At 45.3% G+C, this 26,140-nt stretch overlaps 1 protein-coding gene across 1 annotated transcript in view; it reads left to right on the top strand.

Moving 5' to 3' along the window:
• Window positions 1-21,626, top strand: part of LOC105382164 (tyrosine-protein phosphatase Lar) — a 337,896-nt gene extending 316,270 nt beyond the window's left edge. Inside the window, exons 19-28 of the mRNA XM_048631524.1 lie at window positions 6,143-6,293; window positions 6,530-6,666; window positions 7,727-8,023; window positions 11,191-11,330; window positions 11,685-11,887; window positions 12,360-15,489; window positions 15,665-15,775; window positions 16,265-16,434; window positions 16,847-16,982; window positions 18,491-21,626. Coding sequence (XP_048487481.1) covers window positions 6,143-6,293; window positions 6,530-6,666; window positions 7,727-8,023; window positions 11,191-11,330; window positions 11,685-11,887; window positions 12,360-15,489; window positions 15,665-15,775; window positions 16,265-16,434; window positions 16,847-16,982; window positions 18,491-18,559 — 4,544 coding nt within the window. The 3' untranslated portion in view covers window positions 18,560-21,626. The remainder of the gene's footprint in view (window positions 1-6,142; window positions 6,294-6,529; window positions 6,667-7,726; window positions 8,024-11,190; window positions 11,331-11,684; window positions 11,888-12,359; window positions 15,490-15,664; window positions 15,776-16,264; window positions 16,435-16,846; window positions 16,983-18,490) is intronic.
• Window positions 21,627-26,140: the final 4,514 nt, after the last annotated feature.

Below are 26,140 nucleotides of genomic sequence, written 5' to 3'. Positions count from 1 at the left end.
CGTCGTGAGCCGTGTCCCATGGGTGCCGACGAGCCGAGAGTACAGCTGCCACCGAACCCGTACACGTCAGAGCCGCACGTGTACGAGCCGCCGCGTCCGGTGCAGCATCGCTACGACCCACGACCGAGCGCCTTCGACTACAAGGAGCTAGCCGAAGCCATCGCCCTCGCTGCACGTGCGCTGCCGTCGCCGCCTCAACATGTCGCCGCGCCGCGCCATGTCAACGAGCTACCAACGTTCAGCGGGGCTTCGAGTGATTGGCTGCCATTCAAGGCGGCCTATGAAGAATCTGCGCAGTCCCTCACGGAGCAAGAGAACCTGTCTCGACTGCGCAGAGCCATCAAAGGAGCAGCGAAGGAGGTCGTCCACTGCCTGTTCATCGGGACGCCCTCTACGAAAGAAGTGATGGAGCTGCTGTCTGCGCAATTCGGGAGGCCGGGCGCACTCATCATTCATGAGATGGAGAAGCTGCGCAGACTACCGAAGATCGTCGACACTCCGAAGGCCATCTGCGACTTCGCCGCGACGATGACCAACGCGACGGCCACAGTGGTGGCATTGAAGAAGGAGCAGTACCTACACAATGCGGAGATCGTCAACAACGTCGTGGAAAAGCTGCCGGCCACACTACGCAACGAGTGCTACACCTACATCACCGAGCAGCCTGAAGACATCCCCGACCTAGTCAAGCTGACGCAGTTCGCCAAGCGAGCCGCGGCACGGTGCAGCCGCTTCGCGCCCATGGACATCGCAGCGAGTGACCGGCGGGAGCCCGCGCCAAAGAAGACTGCGCGCACGTACCACGTCGACACAACTACAGCTGCGAAGCCTGCGTGCCCCATCTGCGGCGAGAAGCATGAAGCTGCCGCCTGTCCGACACTGAAGCGAGCCGAAGTACCTGCGAGGTGGGACATAGCGAAGAAATACAAACTATGTTTCCGCTGCATGAAGATCCGCAAGTACCGACACTCCTGCAAGCCGAAGCAGTGTGACAAGGACGGGTGTACCTACATGCACCATCCGCTGCTGCATGGCGGTACCTACGCATCGACCGCCAGTACGCAAGTCGTCCAAGAATCTGAAGCGGTAACAACAGCGCGAGAAGAAAGAAGTGCAACGGGGCTCCTGAAGATACTACGAGTACGAGTCACCGGGCCAAAGGGGTCGCTCGACACCTACGCGCTACTAGACGACGGGTCGACGTGCACACTCATCGAGTCAGCAGTCGCGCAGCAGATCGGAGCAACGGGACCGCCGTCACCCTTTTACATAGAAGGGGTGTCGGGCATGAAGATCGACGCCAGTGAGTCGCGCCGAGTCAACTTGAAGATCTGCGGGCGCAACACGAGCGAAGTCGACATCTGCGCGCGCACAGTGCCGGACATCGGTGTCTCACCTCAGACGGTGCCTGCGGGGATCATCGAGAGCTGCCCACACCTGCAGGACATCAAGGAAGACATCCTCTACGAGCGAGGCGCCGCCACCATCCTGCTCGGGCAAGATAACTGGGAGTTGCTGCTCACGCACGCTTTCAAGTCGGGCGCGCGCGGACAACCTGTGGCGTCACTCACGACGCTCGGGTGGGTGCTACACGGCGTGCAGTACCGACAACCGGCAGTGCAGCGCGTGCACCAACACGGTGCAGCCGCTTCAAGAAGAGACAATGGAAAAAATGATGCGGGACCACTTCGCACTCGAGTCGCTGTGCGTCGACAAGAAGAAATCATACACAGAGGCCGAGCGACGCGCGCTTACGCAGCTAGAAGAAAACACGCGCGCACTACCGGCGGGAGGCTACGAAACATGCCTCCTGTGGAAGGAAGACGACCCTCGGCCACCCGACAACTACTCGAGTACAATGAAGCGACTCGAGTTACTCGAGAGGAAGCTGGACAAGAACGAAGCTATGAAGACGCGGTACAACGCACAGATGCAGGTGCTGCTCGACAGCGGCTACGCTGAGGAGGCGCCGCGTGAGAAGAACGAGAAGATCTGGTACCTGCCTCACTTCGCTGTCATCAACCCTCAGAAGCCGGAGAAACTGAGGATCGTCCACGACGCCGCCGCTCGAACGAGAGGGACAAGTCTCAACGACATGCTGCTGCCCGGCCCAGACCTCCTGCAGTCACTCCCGGGGGTCCTCATGCGGTTCCGGCAACATGCAGTGGCGGTGAGCGCGGACATAAAAGATATGTTCATGCGCGTTCACATCCGAGAAGAAGATCGCGACATGCAGCGCTTCCTATGGAGGGGAGATCGACGCGCCGGCCCGCCTACCGAGTATCGCATGAAGAGCGTCATATTCGGTGCGACTTCATCACCGTGTACGGCTATTTACGTGAAAAATAGCAACGCCGAGCGCTACAAGGACATCTACCCGGAGGCAGCCGAGGCCGTGGTGAGAAATCACTACGTGGACGACTACCTGGCGAGCTACGAAACAGAAGAAGAGGCGGTGCGCATCTCCACTGAAGTCAACAAGATACATCACTTCGCGAACTACGATCTGCAGAAGTGGACGTCGAACAGCCGCATCGTGCTCGCTCAGCTGTCGTCATCTGAAGCTGAAGACCCTAGACTGCTGCAACTGGACCCGGGGAAGCTGCTGGGCATGGTGTGGCACCCGGAGGACGACACACTCTCCTTCAACCTGAACAAACATCGCATCCCCGAGGCAATACTGAGCGGCGAGCGCACACCTACGAAGAGAGAAGCGCTGCGGACAGTCATGTCGATCTACGACCCGCTCGGACTCGCCACGCCGGTCACCGTGCAAGCGAAGCGCATCCTGCAGGACGTCTGGCGCTCCGGCATCGACTGGGACGCGCAACTCGAAGACAACGAAGCTCGAGCATGGAGGAGCTGGATCGAGCACGCGCAACAGCTGCCGCGCCTCGCCGTGCCGCGCTGCTACGCCTCATACAGCGGCGCGGCCACCCGCGAGCTCCACGTCTTCGTCGACGCAAGTTCGTCTGCATATGCTGCGGTCGTCTACTGGAGGGTCATCGATCAAGAGGGAAACACACACCTGTCACTCGTCAGCGGAAAAGCAAGAGTCGCACAGCTCAACAAGGTGGTCTCCATCCCGCGACTCGAACTGCAAGCGGCCGTGCTGGGATGCCGCCTCGCACAAGCCGCCATCGAAGAACACGACTTGAAGCCGAGTCGTCGAGTGTACTGGTCGGACTCAAGAACAGTACTCACGTGGCTACGAAATGGCCCACGTACCTACAAGCCGTTCGTAGCACACCGCGTAGCCGAGATAAGCGACACTACGAAAACAAAGGAGTGGCGCTGGGTACCTACAAAGGAGAACACAGCCGACGACGCGACACGCGACACGCCCCCGGACTTCAACTCAAGTCACCGGTGGTACCGCGGCCCCGCCTTCCTATACCTACCGGAGGAGCACTGGCCGCGAGAAGAGAAGATCATCGAAGAAGACACGGGGGAAGAGCGAACACTCGTCACTGTCGCCGCCACACGCTTGTCTGAGGCCCTGCCAGACATAACTCGCTTCAGTAACTTCATGCGAGTTATTCGAGCGACGGCACGGGTACTACAATTCATCGAGCTACTACGTGCGAAGAAACAAACAGTGCTGCATAAGCGCACTAAGAAGAATGAAGAGGCCGACCCTGCGTGGACGAGTACTACGCCGAGAACAGCTACGCGGGCCGCTACGCCCGCCGTGAAGACATCTGTGCGGAAGTACCTACTTCTCAGCGCTCGGCACATGCACTGCGCGCGTCAACTGTGGCTACGCTCGCAACAACAAGAAAACTTCGCTGAAGAAATAGCTGCGCTACAGAAAAGCGTCGCTATACCTACTACGAGTCGACTGCACAACTTATCAGTCATACTCGACGAAGAGAAGATCATCAGACTACGTTCAAGAATAGCGACTGCCGCCGACATCACCCCATCGCAACGTGAACCGGCAGTACTCGACGGCAATCATCGGTGGACCCGACTGTACATCGCTTGGGTACACAAACAGCTTCACCACGGCGGGTTCGAGACAACTGCGAATGAAGTCCGGCAACACTACTGGGTGCTGAGACTACGACACGCCGTGCGCAGCGAAGTGAAGCAATGCCTGGCCTGCCGCATACGGAAGGACACCTGCGCAGCCGTCGACGGGCAACCATCCACATACACGGCTCGCGCATCATCAGAGGCCGTTCACCTACACCGGACTCGACTACTTTGGCCCTCTCATGGTCACTGTGGGTCGAACGAAGCAGAAGAGGTACGGCGTGCTGTTCACGTGCCTCACCACTCAAGCAGTACACCTCGAGGTCGCCGGCAGCCTGAGCACGGACTCGGCTATCATGGCGCTGCGACGGTTCATCGCGCGGCGCAACTGTCCCTCCGAGCTTCACTCCGACAACGGGACCAACCTGCGGGGCGCCGACGTCGAGTTGAAGAAAGCAGCGCTGGCGGCCATGGAGGAGGAGGCGTCGGTGCGCTTCATCCAGTGGCGGTACATCCCTCCGAGCGCGCCATTCATGGGCGGCGCGTGGGAACGGCTGGTGCGGAGCGTCAAGAACGCGCTGCAAGTCACACTGCACGAGCGCGCGCCGAAAGAAGAGGTCCTCGCTACACTACTGGTCGAGGCGGAGCACACCATCAACAGTCGGCCACTCACCCACGTGTCGACCTCTGCAGACGACGAGGAAGCCCTCACGCCGAACCACTTCCTGCTGGGCGCGCCGTCACGAGTGCCGCTGCCGGGAGCCTTCACCGAGGACGACGAGGCCGGCCGCAAGGACTGGAGGAAGAGTCAACGCCTGGCAGACATGTTCTGGGCGCGCTGGGTACGAGAATACCTACCGGAGCTGCAACACCGGCGGGAGCCCCGAGCCACCAACGGGGCCATCAAGAAGGACGACCTCGTGCTCATCGCGGACGGGACTCTACCAAGGAACTGCTGGCCACGCGGAGTCGTCGTGTCTACCTACCCCGGTCCAGACGGCGAGGTGCGAACAGTCGACGTGCGCACCAACAGAGGGGTACTCCGGCGGCCTACGAAGAAATTGGTCATTCTGCCAGTCCACACTTGAACACGCAAGATTCCAGCTACAAGAGCTGCGGCGGGAGAGATGTTCAAGACTGTTTAGATTAGTTGATTGATTTAATTGTTTATAATTATTTGTTTGTTTAAGTTTAATAAAGTTTATTTGGTTATGTTTATAGGTAGGTAAAGATCTAACATAGTTATTGTTTGTAGTAGGTATAATATCTGGTAATAGTTTTAATAGTTTGTAAATAATACCTAGTTATAAGTTGTTTATTAATAAATAAACTATGAGGCTTGTTAGGCGCGATAATAGATAGTAGATAGTACCAATGAGGGCGCTTATGGTGCAAAGCGCTCTGATTGGTCGACGCATTACTTGCCCCGCCTCCCACCGCCCGCGCGGCGGAGAGCGCATTTAAATATAGGCGGTCCGGGCCGCCTCGATCATTCCGCTCGCAGCCTCCAAGAAGCAAAGAAGCCTCCAAATAATAGAAGAAAAAAGCCTTCTCATTTCAAGCACCTCCTGCCCGACAATAAGAAGAATCCCTGCTTGCTCTTCGATCAGCTTCACAAACGATTTTCACAAACGATTTTCGCAAACGATTTCTACAAACGATTTTAATGTGACGTGCTAGATCGAAGGGGTGCGTCACACTAGTAAATATACCTATAGACTTTTTGAAGATTTTTTTTGTGGACATCCTAATTTGAGGTGCGTAACTGACTCTAGAAAAGCAAACGTGCGATGAATTCTGGTCCGAATGATCGCTTTTGCGATAATGGTAGTATGAAGGAATGGCAGTTTGATATAAGATGAACCGACGGAACGTATCTGCGGCGAACGCTAGATTCTGGCTCGCCTGGAAAAAGCCTTCCTAACGCAAGAACATTTGAACTGATTCTATTCCACTCTGTTCTCTAACTAAAACTTTGGTGACACTGTTTTCTGTTAGACTTATCATCCAATAATCTTCCACTCCTTAGACATAAAAGAGCGCCGTAACCAACCGACCATAAAAAAAGTCTCCCAAGCAGCACCACTATACACTCAATCTTACCCAGTTACAAAGACAAGACCTTTTTACGATTTCTCAAGACTAATCCCTCTTTCCCCATCAGGTGTCCCATCGCAGCCCTCAAACCTGGTGGCAGTGGAGGCGGGGGAGACGTCGGTGACGCTGACCTGGAGACGGCCGGCCCACGCGGGGGACAACATCATGTCTTACGAACTGTACTGGAACGACACGTATGCGAAGGAGCATCATAAGAAGTGAGTCATGTTGGGGGCAAAGCATAGACAAACATATGTAAAATAGGGATGCGGAGACAAGTTGTTTTATATTAGATGCAGTTTACATACATATTTACAGGTATTTACGTCATTAGCCAATATAGAGGACTGCCTTCTTGAAAAAGGGTCTTCTAATGAGATTCTTGCCACTTCCTGAAAAACACATCTCACCCAAAATTGCATTTCCTGGTTTGTTCAAATCCAATTTTTCACAGGCGGATCCCCATAACGGAAAGCTACGTCCTAAACGGCTTATACCCGAATACATTGTACTACGTTTGGCTCGCGGCGCGCTCGCAACGCGGCGAGGGCGCTACAACGCCACCTATCGCCGTTCGCACGAAACAGTACGGTACGTGACAGAGCGAGACAGGTATATTCTCTCAGGCCCGCTCGAGGAGAACGGGAGTGTGCGAGTGACGTCTTGTGAGCGTGTTTTGGCGGGAAGAGGCCTTTGATAGCTACCGTTTGACGCCATATTGGAAACTGTTGCGTATGAAACTGTAAAGTCCATTATGGGTATGTGTAACAAAGTCTACAACAGTTTTTACAAAAATTCCATGAATATTAAAAAGCTAAACATTACGTGACATAAACCTATTATAGGAATTTTAAAGTTAATTTATTAAACCGCTTCGTAAATTTTGCTAATCTAAATTAAAGGCCTCTTCCCCGAGTTTTGAAAGTTGCAAAAAAGTAATGTGAACCTGTGTATGTGGGTTTTGCAGGTAAATCCTCCAGTAATATTTCACATAAAGCACATGCCCGCACGCGGCTAGTAAACAGCACAAGCACCAAGTTTTTATATCACGATATATTCTGTGTTCGTACGTAATATTGTCGAAACGGTTGCGTGTACGCAGAAAAGACGTTTATAAATATCATATCAAAAATCCTTTGATTGTAAATAGAAAATATGAAAAAAATACTATTTTTATCCTCAATTTCTGATCGTACACACAAACCCTAGTAGTAGCTTTAATGTCGTTTCGTAGGTATAATAATAATCTCATATTAGGCCCAAACCTAATGTGACCTTTTCTATATATTTTTTGAAGGCGACACGAGTAGCTCTTCCCGGAATTCGGAGGAAAGTAATATTGGTATTTCTCATGAAAACGTAATTTACGTGATAGCTAGTCGCGTCGTATTCACGTAAACAGAGTTCCACCAACAGAGGACAGAGTGAAAAGGACGTACAAAGAGACGAATGGGCGAGCGGAGATTACTTGAACAAAAATTGTGCATGCTTGATTGATTTGACGACACCTATTATTTTTGAGCACCATTTGTTTCGATCGCATTCAGTGATTGCGTCGGATAGGGCTAACGCGCGGAGCGCTATTCTGAGTTGCAGGTAAGCCGGACGCACCGGTCCGGTGACTCGGTTTTTAACGTTTGAGCTTGTTCAGTGCCAGGAGCGCCGCCGATGAACGTGACAGCTTTAGCGATATCGCCGACGTCCATCCGGGTGACGTGGGCGCCGCCGCCGGCCGAGACGGCGAACGGAAGAATCGCTTATTACAAACTGCTTTGTGTGGAGTCCGGCAGAGGCGACTCGGAGGCGACAGTAGTGACGCTGAACCAGACGAGCTTCGTGCTGGACGAGCTACGCCGCTGGACGGAGTACCGGATCTGGGTGCTGGCCGGCACGTCGGTGGGCGACGGGCCGCCCTCCTACCCGGTCACCGTGCGCACCTACGAAGACGGTACGTGTCCACTTTTGTTACGATCTCAGTTACAGAATAGGCCCGTTTTTTGACAGGCTTGATTATGGGGAAGCGTAGATTGGGGTTGTGGTTAAATACGACTGTTTTCCTTGACAGTCTTGAATGTTATTTAATTTGATTAATTATTTTAAAATGTCCAATTCCCAGAATCAAGTCTGTAGCCAAAGTGACCAATAAACCATTTGATTAAATTCTGAACAATTTTGGTTAAGTAATTTAACTTTGAATTTGCTACAATTTCATTAAATAAATACCGATACATTCGATATGGTCTTTGGCAGTGCTTGTGCAATATTGCGACTAGTTTCAATAGTACTCAATAGTTAACAGTTATCGAGTTCTGGAAATAAATGATCGAATGACATGCAAAAGCGTTCTTGCAGAAGCACGTAGATATTATTTCAATGGAACATTTCCAATTTATATTGTGTAAGGGTTTATGGAAATTTCTGGACTTCATAATGCGTGGGTTTCGGTTACAGAGATGAAATTATTTACATTAGGTGCCGGCCGACGGCCGTAATATGGTTCACAATTCCGGAACAAAAAGGATATCAAATGTGAATCATTTCATGCTCTGAAGTTATTGTTGAATGCGGTGAAAATGGAATACGATATTATTGCAAACAAGTTATTAAAATAAATTCAGCGTCCCTGTAATTAATCCCTCAAGGATCAGCCAAATTAAACAGTTATTTAACACCTTCATTGGACAAACAATTTACATTCCATTTTAACCGCTCAAATATTTATTAATTACTGTTTTAATGACTTGTCTCTTAATTATGTTAATGGTGGTGGGTTCTAACAAGAAAAAATAATACAATATCTCTCTCTTCTCTATCATAATAACATTTCTCTCACGTTCTCCTGTCGCAATGTGACTTCAAAGATACTAATGCCATTTTTTCTTTTGTCCTTTTTTTGAGCATATAGCAGGAAACTAATAGAGGAGGTTCAATATCGTAACGTTATTACTGCTTGTGATAAATAATATCATGATGTAAATCATTATATCTGACATGTGTAATCCACTGTCACTGTACGAATATTCTTGACGCGTTAACACAAAGATGGCACTCACTGAAATGCTGTTATTTTGCACCTGGTTAAATATCAACGGCACTTATTGATTTTGGCGCACACTTATTGTTCAGTATTTAGCGATGGAACACAATTTTGCATGCTTTCTTTACCCACACAGCACCGTTTTCGTTCAGTTGTTACCTCACTGGGCACCGAGATAGGTTTTAACCCTTTGTTTCACGCAATCGCCGCTCAGCCCCGGACATAGAGCTCTAGATTGCGTAAAACAAAACACTGCACTTAGGAAGCACTCAGCACCACTAGCGACCACACGAGCTGAGAGAACGAGTGCGTTCACTACAAAGCGGATAACTTATCGACTCGATCGCTGCGCCCGACGTTCATTACTTTTCTCGGCTCTTTGTCTTAGAAGATTCATGAACATAGGCGCCAGTGGAGCGGGTTTATAGCGTTATGTCGCTACACACAGGGCAGCGCCGCATTTGAATACCAATACGGCCCCGACACCACACGCGCGCATGCTATACTACTCACAACTACTTCTCTATATCCACTTTACTCTCACTCTACCACTATCTATTAGCGGGTCGGCGCAGGACCGCAGATCTCCCGTGGATCGGTCACTGACCCCGGCACCAGCCACACCCTCGGGAGACTCCTGCCTCCTGCGCCTCTACTCCCGAATGCCGCCCGGTCACTAGACACTTCGCGCTACTTTCTCTATCTCTATCTATCTCTCACTCTATCTATCTATGTCTATCCCACTCTATCTGACGCTACACAGTCTTGCCTGTAGCACTCTCTCTCGCCTTTCTATTCTTCTGTATACTCTCGAGACTACGTCGTGCATGCACACTAGATATTGTGAACATATACAACAATACTTTGGCTCACGCTACTGCCGCACGGGCGAGACAAGAACGCATTTAAACGGCACAGAACTTGATACATTCCTCCTCGAGTACCAACGGACATGGACACACACAGACCTCACAGCACCACTCACCGCTCCAGCCGACACTGCGTTGATCAATACGTGTGCGTGACCTGGCCAGGGTGCAGCCGCCTCGGACGAGTCTTGTCTTTTCCTCCAATAACATAAGCCTATTTCCGCATCCATTTTCCTCCTATTCACGAAGAGTTCTCGTTTGTATTACTGCGGCCCGCTCCTCGGGGAGCAGGAAAAGGCAATGCACATGCGGGCCTGAGCGGCTTACCGCGCTCTAGTACACGAGCAAATAAAATAAAAGGATACCCCCACTTGCCGACAAGCGTTCAACTCGTAATCTCTCACTCAGTAGTTCCGTTCGCCCTGCAATGTCGCACAATTTGTCTTAAATGTATTTGAATGCGTTTTTTCTCTTTTTTTCTCTCGTCACTGACTTTGTATGGGCCGCTGGGTAACACCCGACAGCCGTGAGGAGTAAGTACACAATACTATAGTGCTTGTATCAATGTGCGTTTGTGCTTGTGCCTAATGCTTCAAGTAGTTTGAATCTTCCTAGCATCTTAAGTGAACTAATGATGTCCGTACAGACTGCAAGCGGTGGCCGCATGCCTCGAGCTGGTCCGACATGTGCCCCGTCCCGAGTGTGTCCGCATGCCCCTTGCAGTGTGTCACGATACTAACCTAGTGTGTAGACAACCTAATGCTGCTTTGGATTCTAGTGGAATACTTACTAAATGTTAACTCTTTGTAAACGCTTAACAATTTTAGTTGTTCTAAACGATGTTTTGGATGGATTGGAAGGTAATGATTTTATTTGGTTCTGGTGATGTGAGGAGGGCGTATTTATTGATCAGTGTGTGTTGGTATTCAAATGCCCGATTGAGGAAGATGCTGAGGGGCGTACTCGCCGACGACCGAAATCCCCTATCAGCATCGTCGAGGCAGCTACCGACCACACGTCGTTTACTACAGCTTCCAGGCTTGCAAACTGTTTCGATTCGACTGTTTTGATTGAGGACCCTAAACCGCGAGAGCTTGTACAGTAGATTTACATTAGTACGTATGGTATCCCGTAGATGCTGATAGGGCATTTAGGTCGAGCTGTGTGGCGGTGCGGAGCGTGGTCTCATGCCCTGTCGTGTGCTTACAGTGCCCGGGGAGCCTCAGGACGTGAAGGTCAACGCCATCAACTCCACATCCATCCATGTGACGTGGAAACCTCCGCAAGAGAAGGAGAAGAACGGCATCATTCGAGGCTACCACATACATGTGCAGGAAGTTAGAGAAGAGGTAAGTACTTGACACTTTTAACTCTATGTAAGGAAATCGTAAAATACAGTATGACGAAGCTATAGATACGAGCTATGGCTACCCTAAGCTATTTTGAGAGCGATTGTTTATAATAAATCGAAATAACTTTCTCACACTGTAATATCAATATAAATTGATTAACGATATATTACATTGCAATATTGTTCATTATGTTTTGTTTTCCTATCCCTTTATAATTTGTGGCATAGCGCGTGACAGTACTTTTATATTCATTTACCTGCGCGCTATTCGCTAGGCCTTAGAAATGAGCCTGACACATCTCGCGCCCCAGCCCCCTAATCCTATCACCACGTATCCACCACTTCCTCACAGGGTAAAGGCCTCCTCAACGACCCGATGCGGTTCGACGTGATGGACGACACGACGCTGGAGCTCAACGTGTCGGGCCTGCAGCCGGACACGCGGTACAACGTGCAGGTGGCCGCGCTCACCCGCAAGGGGGATGGGGACCGGAGCGCGCCCGTGTCGGTGAAGACGCCCGGCGGAGTGCCCAACCGGCCCACTGTCAACCTCAAGTGAGTTTTAGGCCCGGTTTCCACCAAAGCGGATAGGAGAGGAGACGAGAGGAGATTTGTTTTGAATAACCAATCAGATTTCGTTATTTCCACATCCCCTCTATCTAAGTTCTAGATGTAAGATGTTTTTTTAAAGTAACTTTTGAATGAGAGCAGCGACACTGACTTGCCACTGTAACAGTTCGGTCAAACAAAAGTTACTGTCGCAACGTCAGTGTTGCTGGAGCCCCTCCGCTCGGAAATGTACTCTTAAGATCCGATGCCGAAATAGTCTTTCTTCGTTCACAAGGCAGAAAGCTCAGAAGTTGGAACTAATAATAGTATAGAGATATTTATAGGAGGCTTAACTTACAAGTTTATCATACTTAATTACTTCCAGATAGTTTCATTATTCATCCGATTGCAGCCTCCAAAGTTCCAACTTGTTGGGCACAAACAATAGATAACATAAATTTCCCCTTCTTTGTTCTAGGGTGCTGGAGCGTGACCCTATAGTATCTATTGAATTGGAATGGGCGAAGCCGACGCAAACATACGGCGATCTACTCGGATATCGACTGAGATTCGGCATCAAAGATCAGCCGCTAGATGAGGAAAACTTCACGGGAACTAAAGTCAATTCACATAGGATTAATGATTTGGAACGAGGAGTCCAATACGAGTTTAGGGTGGCCGGAAGGAATCATATAGGAATCGGACAGGAAACTATCAAATACTGGTTGACGCCTGAAGGGCCTCCGAAGGGTCCGCCAGCGAATGTGACATATCATTTCCAAACTCCCGACGTCCTTAGTGTGAGATGGGATCCGCCGACCCGGGCCGACCGGAGCGGCCAGATCCGGAAATATGACGTCCAGTTCTACAAGAAGGGCGACCAGTCGTCAATGATTGAGAAAACCACTAATGTAACCAAAGCTGTGTTCACTGGCCTGGAGGAAGACGCTCATTATATTTTCAGAGTAAGGGCGTATACCGACCAGGGCTCTGGTCCTTACAGTAAGGATGTGACGGCTCACACGGAGAGAGACATAGGCCGCGCACCCATGGGGGTCAAAGCCGTCGCTACCTCAGATTCAGATGTGGAAGTCTGGTGGGAACCAGTCCCTTCAAGGAAGAAGATTATAGGCTACGTCATATTCTACACAATGACGCCTATCGAAGACTTGGATGAATGGCAACAGAAAACTGTTCACGTTACCCACTCGGCTGACTTGGAAAGCTTAGAAAAGTTTGCAGAATACGCTATAGCGGTCGCTGCCAAGATGGCCGACGGCTTAGGAAGGTTGTCAGAAAAGGTTACAGTGAAAGTGAGGCCGGAAGAAGTGCCTTTACACCTCCGTGCTCAAGACGTGTCCACACACTCGATGACGCTGTCGTGGTCACCCCCATTACGCTTAAACCCCGTTAGTTATAAAATATCGTATAATGCCATTAAAGAATTCGTCGACTCTCTTGGCATGACGCAGATGCAGGAGATACCTAAGAGAGAGATTATTATTAAACACGATAGAACGTCGTTTTCGATAAACGATCTATCACCGTTCACTACTTATAATGTTAATGTTAGTGCTGTGCCGAACGACGAGTCGTACAGACCGCCTACTAAGATTACTGTGACGACGCAAATGGCCGCTCCCAAGCCGATGGTGAAGCCGGACTTTTACGGCGTTGTTGAAAACGAAATACTCGTCATTCTACCTCAAGCCTCCGAAGAGTATGGGCCTATTTCGCATTATTATCTAGTTGTAGTACCCGACGATAAATCCCATAACCACAGAAACCCCGATCAGTTTTTGACTGAAGACCTAATTAAGAATAATGCCAGAACTGATGATGAAAATGCACCGTATATTGCTGCTAAGTTCTTGCAGAGGAATATTTTGTACACTTTCCATCTTGGAAATGACGAAATGTATGAAGGTTTCCTGAATAGAAAACTGAACCCGACTAAGCGATACCGAGTGTTTGTTAGAGCAGTGGTCGATACGCCCCAGAAACATTTGTATACTTCCAGTCCGTTTTCGGAATATCTATCACTTGACATGCGGGAGGCGCCACCGGGCGAGGAACCCAGCAGGCCAAACCCTAAAGATGCAAACGGTGATATCGACATCAGGATAAAGGAGAACCGGCAAGAAGCGGGCATGGTGTGGGTGGTTGGACCTAGTATAGCTGCCTTAATGCTTTCATTACTGTTAGTGCTTCTCTTTATCGTGAAGAGGCGAAGACATCCGTGCAAAACCCCCGATCAAGCCGCAGTGACGCGCCCATTAATGCAGGCAGATGTTGGATTCGGAGCGCCATCCGACCCGGTTGAAATGAGACGACTGAATTTCCAAACGCCCGCGATGATATCACACCCACCGATCCCTATTTCCGAGCTCGCCGATCACATTGAGAGGCTAAAAGCGAACGACAACTTGAAATTCTCTCAAGAATACGAAAGTATCGAGCCCGGCCAGCAATTCACATGGGACCACTCCAACATGGAGGTGAATAAACCGAAGAATCGATACGCGAACGTTATCGCTTACGACCACAGTCGCGTCATTTTACAACCGATCGATGGTATTCTCGGAAGCGACTACATTAACGCTAATTACTGCGACGGCTACCGGAAGCACAACGCCTACGTGGCCACTCAAGGGCCTTTACAGGAAACGTTTGCGGACTTCTGGCGAATGTGTTGGGAACTGAGGACTAACACTATCGTAATGATGACGAAGCTTGAAGAGAGAACGAGGATCAAGTGCGATCAATACTGGCCGAGCCGCGGCAGCGAGACTTACGGGATGATGACCGTCACCATCGCTGAGGTCCAAGAGTTAGCGACCTACTGCATCCGGACATTCCAAGTGACAAGGAACGGTGGAGCTGAGAGACGAGAGATCAAGCAGCTGCAATTCACCGCATGGCCTGACCACGGAGTGCCGGACCATCCTGCCCCATTCTTGCAATTCCTACGCAGAGTTCGCGCTTTAAACCCACCCGATGCTGGTCCTTTAGTGGTCCACTGCTCAGCCGGAGTCGGCAGAACTGGCTGCTTCATCGTCATCGACTCCATGCTCGAAAGGGCTAGACACGAACGCACAGTAGACATATACGGCCACGTGACCTGCTTGCGAGCGCAACGCAACTACATGGTGCAAACCGAAGACCAGTACATCTTCATCCATGACGCGCTAGTCGAGGCCGTGGTCTGTGGAGACACAGAAGTGCCAGCACGCAACTTGCACGCTCACATCCAGAAACTGATGCGTATCGACCCGATAGAGAATATAACTGGAATGGAATTGGAGTTCAAGAAGCTGGCTAACATGAAGGCTGATTCGACCCGCTTTGTCTCTGCCAGTTTACCATGTAACAAGCATAAGAACCGTCTGGCGCATATCTTGCCGTTTGAGTCTTCCCGAGTGTGCCTAACTCCTAGGGATGGGTCGGACTATATCAACGCGTCGTTCGTGGATGGGTATAGATACAGAGCGGCGTACATCGCGACGCAAGGGCCACTTCCTGACACGACGGATGACTTCTGGAGGATGCTCTGGGAGCACAATTCCACCATCGTCGTTATGCTGACCAAGCTGAAGGAAATGGGACGGGTGAGAATCTTTTTACTCTAATATGAATTTAAATTGCTTCTCCTTGATCGATTCTTATAGCCTTGAACATTACGCTCTAAGGTTCCATTGCCTCAATTGGTAAGAGGTCAACCAAGTTATGTAAACTTTTGTTGTATATTTAGACGATTTATTAAAGTAAAATGTGGTTTCTTAGGAGAAATGCCACCAGTACTGGCCGTCGGACCGCTCGGTGCGCTACCAGTGCTTCGTCGTTGACCCCATCGCCGAGTACAACATGCCGCAGTACATCTTGAGAGAATTCAAGGTATTTATACACACAACACTCAGCAAAATAAAGGGTGTTGCGTAAACTATGTATACAGGGTGTTGTGTAAACATGCATAGTAATGGGGAGGAAATATAATTTATTGTCCAAAAACCCACGAATTGGAAACTCTATCACTAAATTACTTTTAGCCTATTAAAAATAGTGTATGAAGCCTAGAAGTACTTATAGATTAGAACCTCGACATCATTAATCTTTGACGTTATCGTTTCACATCCTGTCAGTTTTGCCCAGTCATGGTTACAGTTTGCTTCTACTTTATCTACATACTCAAGGCTAGAGACAGGGTGTTGCCAAAATGATGCCGAAATTTTAATGTGGTCACTCACTCAGTTCGTTATTATAAACTTCTGTTCTCTCAAACATAACTGTCATATCAATCAACACACCTTTTATTACACACTTTAAAAAATCACTTGTCCTCAAAATTCCTCAACGGTCCTCAACATTCCTCAACCTTCCTCTCAGGTGACAGACGCCCGCGACGGCGCCTCGCGCACAGTGCGTCAGTTCCAGTTCACGGACTGGCCGGAACAAGACGTGCCGAAGAGCGGAGAAGGCTTCATAGACTTCCTCGGACAAGTGCACAAGACTAAGGAGCAGTTTGGACAAGACGGGCCTATTACTGTGCATTGCAGGTGCGTGTTACTTTTAACAGTGTCTTTCTCTGAGTTGTTACCTATACTAGAACATCTACATATCTCCGTACTATTTACTTTATATATAACATAGGTCCAGTTTATCGCTTACCTAAGTAAGAATATAAAATTCAGGCAATCACAGCACTTTAGGTTGCGAAGCGTAAACTTACTATTTCGGTTATTATGTTAACTCATGTCTGTAATTAACTAAATTTTAAAAGGACGTTATTTTTGAATCTCGATCATTTTTTAATTTGAATTTGAATAAGAACATTGCACTATAGAGGTGCAATCAAGGAATAATGGTGACAAGTATCACCCGCACCTTCTTACAGTGCGAACCATATAACGATGCCCTCTATTACACATTTATTTTCCATTATCACTAACCCCCCCTCCCCCCCTCCAGCGCGGGCGTGGGCCGCACGGGCGTGTTCATCACGCTGTCCACGGTGCTGGAGCGCATGCAGTATGAGGGCGTGGTGGACGTGTTCCAGACTGTGCGCACGCTGCGCACGCAACGACCCGCCATGGTGCAGACTGAGGTAGGTTATACGATGGTTGTAGTCTAGCTATGGAGTGCAGATTCGGAGCGCCATCTGACCCGGTCGAAAAGAGACGACTGAACTTCCAAACGCCAGCGATGATATCACACCCACCGATCCCTATTTTCATGGTGCAGACTGAGGTAGGTTTTACGATGGTTGTAGTCTAAGCTCTGTGTGAACCGGTGTAAAAACCGTGGAAGAAATATTTAAACTAGCTAAGAATAGAGAGCGATGCAAAGAGCTGTCTGCCAACCTCCAATGATGGAGGCACTACAAGAAGAGAGTCTAGCTCTGTAGTGCACGGAAGGAGTCATCACGCTGTCCACGGTGCTGGAGCGCATGCAGTGCGAGGGCGTGGTGGACGTGTTCCAGACTGTGCGCACGCTGCGCACGCAACGACCCGCCATGGTGCAGACTGAGGTAAGAAAGAAAGAAAGGACAATAAAGACAAAAAGAAACAACAAAATAAAGAGAATAATACATAAATATACAGAAGAAACAATGGGTTGCTGTCCAGAGTGTCTAAAACTAGGTAGGTTTCACGATGGTTGTAGTCTAGCTCTAGAGTGCACGGAAGGAGTCATCACGCTGTCCACGGTGCTGGAGCGCATGCAGTACGAGGGCGTGGTGGACGTGTTCCAGACTGTGCGCACGCTGCGCACGCAACGACCCGCCATGGTGCAGACTGAGGTAGGATTCACGATGATTAGTGATGTTGAGGTTATCACGTCGGGGTCACCAGTGTTGAGGTTATATGTGGGTGACTATAGGATTGGTGATAAATGACGAATGCAGGATTTCTTGAGGCCAAACTACTTACTGACATGATAACCAAATTACATTACTCAAGTGTGTTATCTAAGTGGCGGGCGCGAGACGACTAGCTTCTGCGCATTAGTTACCAAAATGCTTACAATGCAAAACGTGACTAAAACATGTGTCGCTACAGTGATTACACTACCTTATTAGAAGGAAAGGAAGACTAGCTTAGTAGAGGAAGTCGTAAGATAATTATATAGCCCAAATGAGCAATAAAAGATGAACTGGCTGGTGACAGATCGCGGTGCGGAAATACACCGAAAAGAAGAACAAAGATTCTAGATTAGCAGAACAAAGGACAAACGAAAGCTGGGTGAGCTTAATGCAATAAGATGTCGTGTTCGGCCCAGCAGCGGCAGCCCTCCGAAGCATCCTTTTGTTCTAAGCTTGAGCGAACATCTAGTGTGTAGTGAAAAGGGCGCCGCAACAACTCTATAGTCTAGGCTAGGACTAAACTACCTCTAGCAACAGATGGAGCAGCAAAGTGCGATGTTTGATATCAGATATGGAATAAGGGCGCAGCCATTTGACTTCCTTTTTCGTAGGCGTAAACCATATCTACTGATAACTGCGCCAGCGCAACAATGGAATCAAAGAGTTTTATGTAGGTACCTATTATTCTACGAACACCCACTACCCATTCGCTTATCAAGAAGTATCCGGTCTAATAACAGCTTTCCTTACAGGACCAGTACGAATTCTGCTACCGCGCCGCTCTAGAATACCTTGGCTCGTTCGACCACTACGCCAACTGACGCAACCTCCTCGTGTAGACGGCCGCCGTCACTATATCTACTCTGTGTACTTAACTACGGCAGCCTAGTACGTGTTTCAACCTCGACTGATACATAACCTTTAACCTCCTTCGACTCGCGAACTATTCTGTGAACACCTGGCCACCTACAAAAAAAATATGGGACAGTCATTTGTCTTTTATTTCAAGACCGTTAAATCTGGTTAAATCTAAGTGGTATGATTCAATTTTGTCTGACATAAATATTAGGTATATTGGTCAGAGTTTAATCTCTGTACAGAATAGTTCGTGAGACAGATGGAATACTTATTATTTGCGTTCATGTAGTCGCTTGTGAATTTATGATTGTTTTTGCGAGCGATACATGACCGCAGAATTGTTCAACTTGTTGTAAATTGTGGCTAAACATAATCGAGTGCCTAGAAACGCTACTTATGATATATTTACTATAATGACCACTATAAAATCATGATTGTGAGTCGGAAGGGTAATAAAACTATTATAAACGTAATATTATCCTATATCTTAAAAATATTCTCACATCTGTTCGCGGTATTCTTCTTAAAAATAGGAACAGTTTGTTAAAAGTCCAGTTGAAAAATAGATGCATTTAACTAAAATAAAACAGATTCTCAAAGTATTTAAATGTGAACGTGTATTTTAAAATGCCGTGAATATATTAATTTGCTAATGATATGTAATATTAGATGAAGAAATCACGCTTAGAGAATGCGATTTATTATGATATTCAATTCTGATCGTCACATATATTATGATAAACAATATTGTAAATGTATAAATAGTTATGCAGCTGTAATATTAGAAGTTTATTTTTCATATCGGGTGTTGAATATGTTAAGTAGTGTTAAAGGCGGTTGCCCGTTTCATTATTGCAATATAACGATACTCCTAGACGAATCGGCTGTGTCGTGTCTATGCGGCTGATCTTTGTAAATAGCACTTTTGTAATGACATTTCCCAGTTCATTTGTAAAAAAACAAAATCCAGTGCCACTAAAGTTTAAAGTAACGTGAAATTAATTTTAAGTTCTTGACAGCTAATAAGAAACAGACAATATTCAATAACAACCTAAGCAAGGTTTTTTTTCAAGCCACTTTAATTAGGTCCTTTTGTAGCTAGGATATAAGTTTTTATAATCACCGCTTGCTTTTAGATAATCGTGATTCGATGACATATCTCGTTCGTTGTAGGTAGTAAATATGTTTGTCGGTGTGCTAATATTATGATATGAGAGTGTAAAAGGAATAGGTGAAATGTTCGATTTATTATCGGATCGTGTTAATTAACGAGTGTGTAATCCGTCGGATTATCTTGATTGGATCAATTTAATATTGTCAATGTGGGAATGATAATACGTAAAACCTAATGGATCTAGGAATGGTACCGTTTCTAGCAAAATATTTAACTAAATTAGTGATTTTGAATGATCGTCGAGTAGCAAGAGTGTACGTCTGTACGTTGCATTTTGAAATCAATATTATACCTATTTAAAGAGGGGATATTTTTGTCCCTGGGGTTAAAATGGGTGGAAATGAAACTTAAAATCGTGAAATCCTTCAGAAGCTACTAACTCTATCGCTATGTTTTAAGCTATCTTTAAGTGTAGTAAGTTGATTAACCTTTTACAGTAACCTCCTTGCCTAGTATCTTATAAGGTTTTAGGTTTTTTCAAACGTTTTATACAATATACATACCTACTACTTATAACAATCTACTTATAAGTTAAAGTTGAGCTTCTAACTTAGGATATACATGAGAACTCAGCGCGCTATCGAAAGATATTTGTTATCGTAGAAACCATTTAAACTTACGGATTCGAAATAAGATCAGTATGTAATATTGGAAATGTCTTCGAATCGACTTTTCATTCGGGACAAGACCCATCGCTATTTTATAACTGCCAATCGATACTCTAGATGTAAATGAGTTAATACAAACAATAATACGAGACATACGTAGAATTAATAAAAATATTGTTCCAATGAAAAAGTATAGTGAAATTTTAATATACTTACTCGTTAGCGAATCACGTATTAGCAATTTATGATGTTTCTTTACGCGCGACGCTCGTTAGAAGCTTTACCCTATTTTATATTCAACTTGAATGACTCTTGAAGCTTTACTATTTACCATTCCGTGTACATTTTCTTTGTAACATTTATTCCTTCTTGCCGTTACATTACAATTATTTACATTGTAAGCAATTATTTTAACGCACAGCAAATAATAATAATACATATTAAGCTTGGAATAAGCTTTTTTATATTGTTATTCGAATATTAATTGAGCATGCAATAAGCCAATTATGTGATTAGATTATATTATTTTATTATTTTAACAGTACAAAGTTATAGGTCAACATCTCATAATTCATACCCCTAATACGATTTTCGTTACTTTCACCATAATTTTTCAGTATTTCTAAATTATTAATATTTAACAATTTTCATTGATTGCATTTCCATCTCTCGGAAAAGACTGATTTTACTCATTTCTTATGTGTTCGTGATTTAGTTAGATTTATGTATTATTGTGAAATTATTTTTGTACTGTCTGACTTTCTTACTGATCTTTTCTATGTGTTCAAACAATTTTACTGTACAATTTAGTTATGATTAATTACGATGCCCAATTAATGTATTTTTACAGTTAATGTCTCCTGTATAATATTATATGTTATCTTTTTCTATACTTACGAATCCTGTACATTACGCATTTAGCCAGTACAAACCTTTGGTAATTTGATTTGTTATTTTGTGAACCACTCGCCATTCCGCTGTTAGTAAGTGTAATATGTTTGCTCGCTATTTAAAGCGGGAATTACTTATCAGAAAAAAACTAGCTTTAATAACATAAAACCATTATTTTTGTGCAATTAAAGATGGCGACGCTAGATGGCGAGGCGTGCGGTGTAAATGGTATTGTAGGCAATGTAGAGTTAAATTAATATGTTTTTTGTAAAACTCCCGCGCTGCGTCTCGGGACACAGTGGATTCGCAAATTATACATATGTATATGAACAAATAAAATTATGTGAGACCATAAAATCTACTTTTACTATACATCCATTTGCCTTACTATTAAAGGTTATTTTCACTATTGGGTAGATCTACTTTTCAGCCAATCACAACGGTGCATTCTACCTCTACTCGTATACTCAAGTTCTGCTTGTTTTGGCGTGCTCAGGTAAACTGATATTAGTCTGTTTTACAATATCAGGAAATATCTCGAAGTTGTTCAACAGAATATTCAAGTAGGTGATAAAACCATCGTACTGGAATGAAGACTTTATATGACTGGAGCTTAGGCTTTATGTTACGACAATCGTCGCGAAATAGAAAAACGTATTTTAGGGTATCCGAAAAATTATCCAACAAATGAGTCACTTATTAAACATACCCCAGTTTCAATTATGTTATGCATATTTTAATATTTACTTTATTTACGTATAGTTATGAGATCTTATCACATAAGAATAAAAACCGGCCAAGTGCGAGTCGGGCTCGCGCACAAAGGGTTCCGTAGCAGCAAATATAATAAACTTTAAATCAACCTATCTCAAAAACTATAAGAGATACTTTGATCAAACCAAAAATCGTTGAAAGAGTTAATTAGCATGCATCACCTCTATTTTTTTTTGAATTTTATACCCCGTAGTTATAAAAATAGAGGGGGGGGGACATACTTTTTACGACTTTGAGAGCTGATATCTCAAAAACCGTTCACTTTAAGAAAAATGTTTTTTAGAAAACTTTATATCATTTTAAAAGACCTTTCCATTGATACCCCACACGGGTATGTACATCGAAAAAAAAAATTTCATCCCTCAGTTACATGTATGGGGGGCCCCACCCCCAATTCTTTTTTTTACTATTTAGTGTCATATTTTTGTAGCGGTTCATACAACACATATTCCCATCAAATTTCATCACTGTAGTACTTATAGTTTCCGAGTAAATCGGCTGTGACAGACGGACAGACGGACAGACGGACAGACGGACATGACGAAACTATAAGGGTTCCGTTTTTGCCATTTTGGCTACGGAACCCTAAAAAGTGTAGTACGGAGAATATAGTCTCTTCTGCAAGACCATTTCATTGTTTTGCGTTAGTAAATTACTCCCATGAATACGGACAGTCCACAACAATAGCGACGCAGAACCTCAGTGATCGGTGAACTATTGTGTCCACCGGTTCAATATGCATCACTCGATGATAACTTAAGGCTTAAGCTACGGCCATTCAGCCGAGATCTGATTCACTGGCGAAGACGAGACGCATATCCAATTAGGGAAGGATGGAGTCCCGTTTTCATTCGAAAATGGGTCAAAGACTGTCTTGGAGTGAACGGCAGATCATTCAACTAGTTTATCTGTGTGATTAATAGTGTTTGTAACATAATATGTTTATTACATTATATAAGTATTTAGATAATATATAGGTACAATATTTTTAAGATTGAATCGATGCAATATAAGTTGAGGGCTAACCAACATCGCATCGTGAGCAACATAATATTTACATACCGTAGATACGTCAACTACAAGTTACAGTCAGCTGTTTTTGTACATTGTCAAACTCACAAGCCGTCAATGTCAATGAATAGGCGGTTGGTGAGTTTGACAAGGTACATAAGTGTACAGCGAATGCAGCTGACTGTACCTACAACAGACCTACAGGCGTTATTAAGGCCCAACTACTGCTACCAACTTCTCTGGTGATCTCATTAGTGTGATATGATTTATCAGTCAAACAATTAAATAAATAAATATGTGGGGACATCTCACACACGGCCATCCGACCCCAAGCTAGGCAGAACCTGTGTTATGGGTGTCGGACAGCTGATATATCTACACAAATACATAGATAGATAGATACTAAATATAAATATCAACACCCAAGACCCGAGTACAAATATCTGTCTTTAAACAAATATCTGCCCCAGCCGGGAATCGAACCCGGGACCTTCGACTCAGTAGTCAGGGTCACTAACCACTACGCCATTCGGTCGTCTATAATTCATAAGTAGGTAAGCTCAAGCACCCCCAAAGTTGGTGTACAAAAACATAAATATCTCTTTCTAAAAAGTTTCATTCAACCATATCTTTTCCGCAGGCCAAGTTAAGACTTAACAACTTTTTTCCAACGTGTGAAAGAAGAGTGTTTCTGTGCCACAGACCAACGGCTGTTATTTATGGGCGGATTACACTGTGGCAATGTTGGCCGGTCGCCGGCTTAAGCCAGTGATTTAAACTCGACCAATGGCATCGATTTAGCTAAATACGAAACGGCTATTAATCATACTTAGCCAACTGTTGTATCAAGCTTTTTTGGAATTATTGAAGAGTAATTTAGCGTACTTCGGGATTAATGCTGTCACAGACTCTTCCTTACAGAACAGTTTTAAATATTACGATGTTATATTGCTTGTGAATTATAAAGAATAATTAAAACCTTAATCCAAGAACCTATCTAAAGTATAAAATCCACATTCCTGTTTAATTTCACTCAAGATGGATGGCGTTAGACATTTACTTTTAAGGTAAAGAGGAAAAACGTGTCATAATTAAATATTTTAAGTGTTGGATAGCTAGCCCGGGGCATTCTCACCTTTTTACGGAATGGAACCTAAACAGTGTCCATTGAAACAAGTAGGGAAGGTATTTTCGGCCGAAGTATTCGGATTTCTAGTTGAGTACCTACGCTTTTATTATATTGCATTATATAAAATTCAGTCAAACTTGTATTATTATGTAATACCTATAGGTAGATTATCCCCCAAATTCATAGAGCTTTTTGACACTTTACAATAGGTTTTAAAGATGGTATGATTCGATGTACCGTAAATATGAAACAGAATTTTGTCTAAGGATCTTTAAATCGTTAAATGGTTCTTTACTAAATATCTGAGATGTAGAAAACAACATTTTCGTTGATTGTAGCAATATGCTACGCCGTAGTATGTAGAGTATGCTAAAATGCTATTTATAGAAAAATCTTTATATAATATATAAATCTTTATCTTTACATAAAAAAGCCGAAAATACCTGGACTTGCCAACTCTAAGGGCTTGGTAAATATCCATTACTTACGCAAAATTAAGTCTTATTTTTCGTGACATCATTTGCCTCCTGTTTTTAAGAATTTAATAGAAAACGTCCGAGAGTAATTTGTAATGACCAACAGAATGGCATTTTTATCTAAATATAAGGTCCCTCTTTTTTTTTATTTTTTTGGAATTCTTTTAAAAAAAGCAAGAGAAAAATGCACAAAAAATATTGTAACTGTTTCCAGTTCTAAACGGTAAATTAAAAAATGAAATTCTACCAATCGGAGTCTATGAGTCGGTTTTTCGAAAGAGAGTGATGAGTGACTAAGTAGTTAGTTTAGACGGTATACGTAATTATTCTCGGTTATTTATAGTTAACGATAATCTCACGTAAAGTTATAGATAATAATAGTACTAGTAAGTAGTTTAGTTTTCCTAGAAACCTTAAGAGAAATCCTCTCGTGGGTCGCAAAGCTAAATCTTTTGCTAAATTAGTTCTGTAAGTGTAATTCATCTAATCTATTGTCTCGGTCGACAGGACGGAGGCGCTAACTAAAATTACAAAGACTTATGAATTAAGTAGACACCTACTTGATTTCCCTTGAGAATTTCTAGTGTCTGAGAGATCCAAAACTAAGTTTTACTGTATAAAAGCTATTGCTATTAAATTGGAATATAGGTATTTTTCAGTAATATAATCAGCTGTGCCAGAAATAGGTAGGTACAGCTATTTTATACGGCAGAATTCATCACTTTCAAGTTTTCACTGACTTAATTTAAGTGTGTTTGTGACGTTCACAATAAATAGTTTATAGTTTTTCTATTATTCGAAAACTATAGGTAAGTATCGGCGATACGATATTCGGCGATATGGTTTGCAATCTATCACGTGAGGACAAGGTGACAAATCGGAATGTCCTGGAGAAGACGCGTTGTTGCAGTATAACAGCCATCCTAAAGCAACGTCGTCTCCGCTGGCTCGGTCATGTCCACCGAATGGATTCTGGGAGGTTGCCACGCCAAGTGATGCTGGGACAGATCGCTGATACCAAACGACCAGTGGGAAGACCAGCTCTACGCTTTAAAGACTGCTGCAAGCGTGACATGCATAGTTTCGGATTACAGACAAACAGCTGGGAAACACGCGCCGAAATGAGACCTGAAGGGCGCCGCGATATTCAAGCAGGCATGGCGAAGCATGATGAAGACTGGCTTGAAAACCTAAAGCAGAAAAGAATTCGCCGTGCTATGCCTCCTCCGTTGGAATCGCGTTACGTCTGCAACCATTGTAGCAAAAAATGTCGTGCTGCTATTGGACTATACAGCCATCAACGACGGTGCGGCCGTCGTAACTCATAACCCACGAGCGCTGCAACAATCATCTATATAGATGCTGTGGCCAATGACGTGAGTACAAATGTGCTGCGAAAAGTGGGTGGCTCGCTTGTGAGCCACCTCTGACTACCCCTTCGTAGATTACAGTCGTGAGTGCATAATTATGTATGTATGTGT

This window comes from Plutella xylostella, chromosome 29, assembly GCF_932276165.1.
Source record: "Plutella xylostella chromosome 29, ilPluXylo3.1, whole genome shotgun sequence".
Classification (NCBI taxonomy): Eukaryota; Metazoa; Arthropoda; class Insecta; order Lepidoptera; family Plutellidae; genus Plutella; species Plutella xylostella.
Note: the sequence above shows the minus strand (reverse complement) of the source record. Positions and strands in the feature narration are given on the sequence as shown.